The sequence below is a fragment of the Papaver somniferum genome, chromosome 2 (assembly GCF_003573695.1).
Source record: "Papaver somniferum cultivar HN1 chromosome 2, ASM357369v1, whole genome shotgun sequence".
Taxonomy (NCBI): domain Eukaryota; kingdom Viridiplantae; phylum Streptophyta; class Magnoliopsida; order Ranunculales; family Papaveraceae; genus Papaver; species Papaver somniferum.
Genome location: NC_039359.1, coordinates 12,110,790 through 12,116,228, shown reverse-complemented (window position 1 = coordinate 12,116,228; position 5,439 = coordinate 12,110,790). Strand labels below are relative to the sequence as shown.

At 37.4% G+C, this 5,439-nt stretch overlaps 1 protein-coding gene and 1 pseudogene across 1 annotated transcript; one reads left to right on the top strand and one right to left on the bottom strand.

Moving 5' to 3' along the window:
* Window positions 1-331: 331 nt before the first annotated feature.
* On the top strand, window positions 332-3,532 carry LOC113346919 (annotated as a pseudogene).
* LOC113346918 (enoyl-CoA delta isomerase 2, peroxisomal-like) lies at window positions 3,500-4,433 on the bottom strand. Its single transcript, XM_026590472.1, has one exon. It carries the CDS (start codon window positions 4,337-4,339, stop codon window positions 3,584-3,586), a length of 756 nt encoding a protein of 251 aa, XP_026446257.1. The 5' UTR covers window positions 4,340-4,433; the 3' UTR covers window positions 3,500-3,583.
* Between the last annotated feature and the right edge of the window lie 1,006 nt (window positions 4,434-5,439).

Here is a 5,439-nt window from a genome sequence, read left to right as displayed (position 1 = left end):
AAAATTAGGGATATTAATAAACGTCTTTCTTCGGTCATCTATTATATCATGCCTTATGCTGGTGAGAACACTAGTGCTAGTCGGTGAAACCGTTGTCTATTTGCACATAAATCTGGTCATGTTTAAGATAAATTATCTAATTAGATTTCAATTACCTATAAGGGATTAAATTAACCAAACAACACAAAAATTACATATTCCTTGATCCCCAAAAATACTGCTTCTCAACTTCCTACCGACCTATTAATTTATTATAGTTTCTTGTACAAAATGATAATATCTTACAGTATTATACAAAACCAGAATTCAGAGTATTGGCCACTATATAATTTCACCAGATCAACCAATAAGCTCTTCCACTTTAACTTTATCAACTTTCTGCTGTTTTTCACCAAAACCGCCCATGGTTTTGATCGACCTTATTAGTACCCCCGGCCCTCAAGTCACTTACCATCATCATTATCAACCTAGGAGAAGAAAAAAAAAAAAGAGTTCTCAAATTGAACTTGGAATCAGTCTACATCCTACGAACTCATCACCAGTTTCAAATTCTGCAACACTTGGTAGACACTTAGCACGTCGTCTAGTTCAAGCTGGTGTGAAAGATGTGTTCTCAGTACCTGGTGATTTTAACTTGTGTTTATTAGATCATCTAATAGCTGAACCGGAGCTCAACTTAGTTGGTTGCTGTAATGAACTTAATGCTGGTTATGCTGCTGATGGTTATGCAAGAGCAAATGGTGTCGGTGCTTGTGTTGTTACTTTTACTGTTGGGGGGCTTAGTATTCTTAATGCAATTGCTGGTGCTTATAGTGAAAATCTACCTGTTATTTGTATTGTCGGTGGTCCTAATTCCAATGATTATGGTACTAATAGAATTCTTCATCATACTATTGGATTACCTGATTTTACTCAAGAACTTCGATGCTTTCAAACTGTTACTTGTTTCCAGGTAATGAAAGGAGTGATTTTCATTAGTTGCTTTCATTTAGTTGTCTATTTCATTCATGTTCAAATGAATTTTGCAAGTAGATTCAGTAATTTGCTCTAAGAGTGCACCATTACTAACTGATTTTGTAAGCTGTGGCTGATAGGATAAATGTCTTTGATAAAATGACACAGGCTATATTAACAACTTGGATGATGCACATGAGCTGATTGACACTGCCATCTCCACTGCTTTGAAAGAAAGCAAGCCTGTTTATATCAGCATTGGCTGCAATTTACCCGCAATTCCTCACCCAACTTTCACTAGGGGGCCTGTTCCGTTCTATCTTGCTCCAAGGTTGGTTTTATCTCTTCTTGTTTACAATTCATATACATGGCTAGCCAAGAAACTCCTTGTTCAATTTGTTTTGTACTTGCAAGTTAAATTTCCTAAGATCAAATCGACAGTTTCAAACTTCTTATTCTTTGAAGTTGGATTTCAAGCTTCCTGGTTGGACCTAGTTGTATATTTGCTAGACTGTCATTTTGGCCTTGTTGGTACTCATATTTTAATTGGTTGATAATTTTGAAATTTTAAGGAAACTGTCCATGAGACTTGAAATTGACCAGTCTACTTTTGAAAATAATATAGGATTAGCAATCAAATGGGGCTAGAGGCTGCAGTGGAGGCAGCAGCAGCATTTTTGAACAAGGCTGTAAAGCCTGTGATTGTGGGAGGGCCTAGGTTAAGGGTGTGCAAGGCTCAACAAGCATTTGTTGAGCTAGCAGATGCCAGCGGGTATCCCATTGCTGTTATGCCATCAGGCAAAGGTCTGATACCTGAACATCACCCTCACTTCATAGGAACATACTGGGGTGCCGTCAGTTCCAGCTTCTGTGGTGAAATTGTGGAGTCAGCGGATGCCTATGTTTTTGTTGGTCCAATTTTTAATGACTACAGTTCTGTGGGATACTCGCTGCTTATCAAGAAGGAGAAAGCCATAATTATACAGCCTAACGGGTTACCATCGGTGATGGCCCTTCTTTTGGATGGGTCTTTATGGCTGACTTCTTGACTGCTTTAGCCTCAAAACTGAAGAGGAACACTACAGCTATGGAAAATCATCGCAGAATCTTTGTCCCGCCCGGTATCGCTCTGAAGCGTGAGGCCAATGAACCGTTGAGAGTCAACATCCTCTTCAAACATATTCAGGTAGAACCATTGCAGTCGAATTTTGCATAGGTTTTTAACGTAACACTTATTTCTTTCAACAAACGGAATTTCCAAACTCTTTCATCTGCACTTACCAACACACTAAGCCTGTGACATATCAATGCCATTATACAGGAAATGCTGAGCGGAGACACAGCTGTAATTGCAGAAACAGGAGATTCATGGTTCAATTGTCAGAAATTACATCTCCCAGAAAATTGCGGGTAAGCTATTAAAGATTCGCCTTAAAATTTCCATACCCGCTAGTGTCTTTGCAATATTAAAGAAAAGGTATGTTTGATCTTACTTTCGTTCTCCCAATGTTATCTCACAGATATGAGTTCCAGATGCAGTACGGATCTATTGGATGGTCAGTAGGTGCAACTCTTGGATATGCACAGGCTGTCAAACATAAGCGTGTCATTGCCTGCATTGGTGATGGCAGTTTCCAGGTGAATCACAAGGATGTCTAGTTGCTTACACTTGGAACACTCTAAACTGACTAATTACACAGCATTTACGAGTCGAAAAAGGAGAGCTTTCCGTTCATTGGCTCATGGATGGAATTGTTGATGAATATGATTTGACTAATATAGTTTTCCATTGATTATAGGTAACAGCTCAGGAATATCCACAATGATCCGCTGTGGCCAGAAGAGTATCATATTCCTCATCAACAACGGAGGATACACAATTGAAGTTGAGATCCATGACGGGCCATACAATGTAATTAAAAAACTGGAATTACACCAAGTTCGTTGATGCCATCCATAATGGTGAAGGAAAATGTTGGACCACCAAGGTGAGTTACCTATGTCGCCTTTCATTTGTTTTAAGCACGAGGCTTGTTCTACCATGGGATAGCAAATTTGACAAGTGGTAAATAACCGTGGCCAACCAATCTTATTTGTCTGGATTCCATCTCACATCATCCATGCGCACCAAGACCTGCTTGCATAATTTTGCATATCCCCGAGTAAATCCTACTTAGATGATGGCATTTTTACGTCTTGAACTACTGACTGCAGGTGAAAACAGAGGAGGAACTAATTGAAGCGATTGCAAAAGCAACAGGAGAAGAAAAGGATAGTTTATGCTTTATAGAGGTCTTGGTGCACAAAGATGATACGAGCAAAGAACTGTTGGAGTGGGGATCAAGGGTCTCTGCTGCCAATAGCCGCCCACCCAATCCTCAGTAGCAAATTACAGGCCTCTGGGGTTTCTTAGCAGATTATTAGAGTGAATAAGATGGCTCATCATGGTTTCTCCAACTTCTGTAGAAATTCTGAGCTTTAATCCGTGTTTTTTTTCTCTCTTTTAATTTCTGCAATGTTTGGTATAGTTGTGTTCATGCTTTTCTTGGTATGTGAATAAAATCCTTTTTATCATTTATTACTTTGTCAATATAGTTACACCGGGCAACTATGGCAATTGGACATTAATTCAGAGCTTAGACTTAGATGATACAACAGATTTGAGATCAACAACAAACCCTGATTTGAAATTGGCAACAAACCCTAACAATCCACAAATTTCAGGAAATGAATTCATCCTAATATCAGCATAAACTTCACCATTCCATTTGTTAGATCCCAATTTCACTGCCAATTTCAAAGCAGCTTCTTTTGTTTCTTCAACAGTATCATAACCAAAATCAATAAGCCCCATTTCCACAGCCTTATCTGCCCTAATCTTCATAGATTGAAGCAAAACATCTCTTCGAACCCTTGAAGACGGAATCTTTGATTTCAAGAAAGCCATGAAATAATCAGCAAAATTTAGCCCAATATTCAACTCACTCATATACAAAAACCCTTTATCTTTCCTCATCAATACATAATCATGGCTCAACGCAAGAAGAAATCCGGCTGCGGCAGCGTGACCAGAAACAGCAGCTACCGTAGGCATTGGAAGCGAGAAAAGATCGGCGACGACAAATTTGAAACTGTCTGACATCCCACGAAGCCGATCGTAAGAACCAGAGGCAGATCCGGCAGCTGCAGCGTACTTCAAATCGAAGCCGTTTGAGAAGAATTTGCCTTGTGCTGTTGTGATCAAAACTGAACCAGGTTTTGCATCTTTGCGAACTTGTTTAAGAGAGATTCGGATTGATTCGATTAGCGTCGGAGTTAGCCGGTGTTCGTCATCGCCGGTTAAGGTTAAAATGAAAATGTCACCACTTTTCTCTAAACTGCACATTGTTTGGCGGAGAGATGATCAAACTGGCACTGTCAAGATATTTGGAAGTGGGTACTGGGTAGTAGGTACATAAACAGAACTTCGATGATGTTTCCACCCAGGATCTTTTCATATTGTTACACCCAGAACTAGAATCATACCTATTACCTTGACACCAAAAAAAGAGTTCGACCCAATGCTTTATTTCCGTCATAATTGATTCTGATTCGACATTAGAAGTATATTATGGACGTTAAAAAGATCCTTCAGCCCACTTAGTCATCCGCCGACCAGCGAAAATAGGAATTGGAAAATTGGACGCACTGACTAGATGAAATATAAATGTAGTCAAATATTCAGTTAATACGTGTGAATTTGAAAAAAAAATGAAAATGAGTAAAGGTTGTTAAATCGTGAATCGATCCATGAATTGTTTTTCGTTTTTAAGAATCCAGTCGTCTGTTAAAATTATGAGTCGAAGATTTCATGGTAGATTTCTAATTACACATATACATATTGGAGTTATAAATTAATAAATTTAAATACATGTTATTATTATTGTAAATATGAATAATGAAGAATACATAACACAATTTAACGTCTAGATCACTGGTTGGGTACTTATTTAGGTGGACATGGCCGTTGAGTTCGAATTTTATACTCTAGCGCAAGTCAAAATGTCTTCAAAATTTTATTTTTAATAAAAAACGCTTGGAAACCATAAATTTAGATTTATCTGACTTATAAACCGACGCGAATCGCACAAATCAAATGTGAATAATAATATTCATAGTAGATTCGATTCATAGTTGTGAATCGTTTGGGAGACTTTTCTTTTATCAAATCATAAGAATTGTTTGATTTTAAAAATTATTTCTTTCCGTGTGGGGTTGAGATTCAAACCCTATAATTGCCGAAATATTTCTAAATGAAGGATTTAGAAAGTAGTTTAGGGGTCAGTGTTTCATACCAAAAATAAAAAATAAAAAAAATCTTGTTTAATACATTTTAACATATGGAATTCAACATATGTCTAATAGTGATAGAAAAGGATACTTTTTTTTTTAATATAGAATTAATTATATTAAAACTAGTTGAATAATGTAATTTATGATTTTTTT

What these genes read in the sequence shown, in the direction of transcription:
- LOC113346918 (XM_026590472.1), bottom strand. Translation starts at nt 4,339, where the DNA reads ATGTGCAGTTTAGAGAAAAGTGGTGACATTTTCATTTTAACCTTAACC.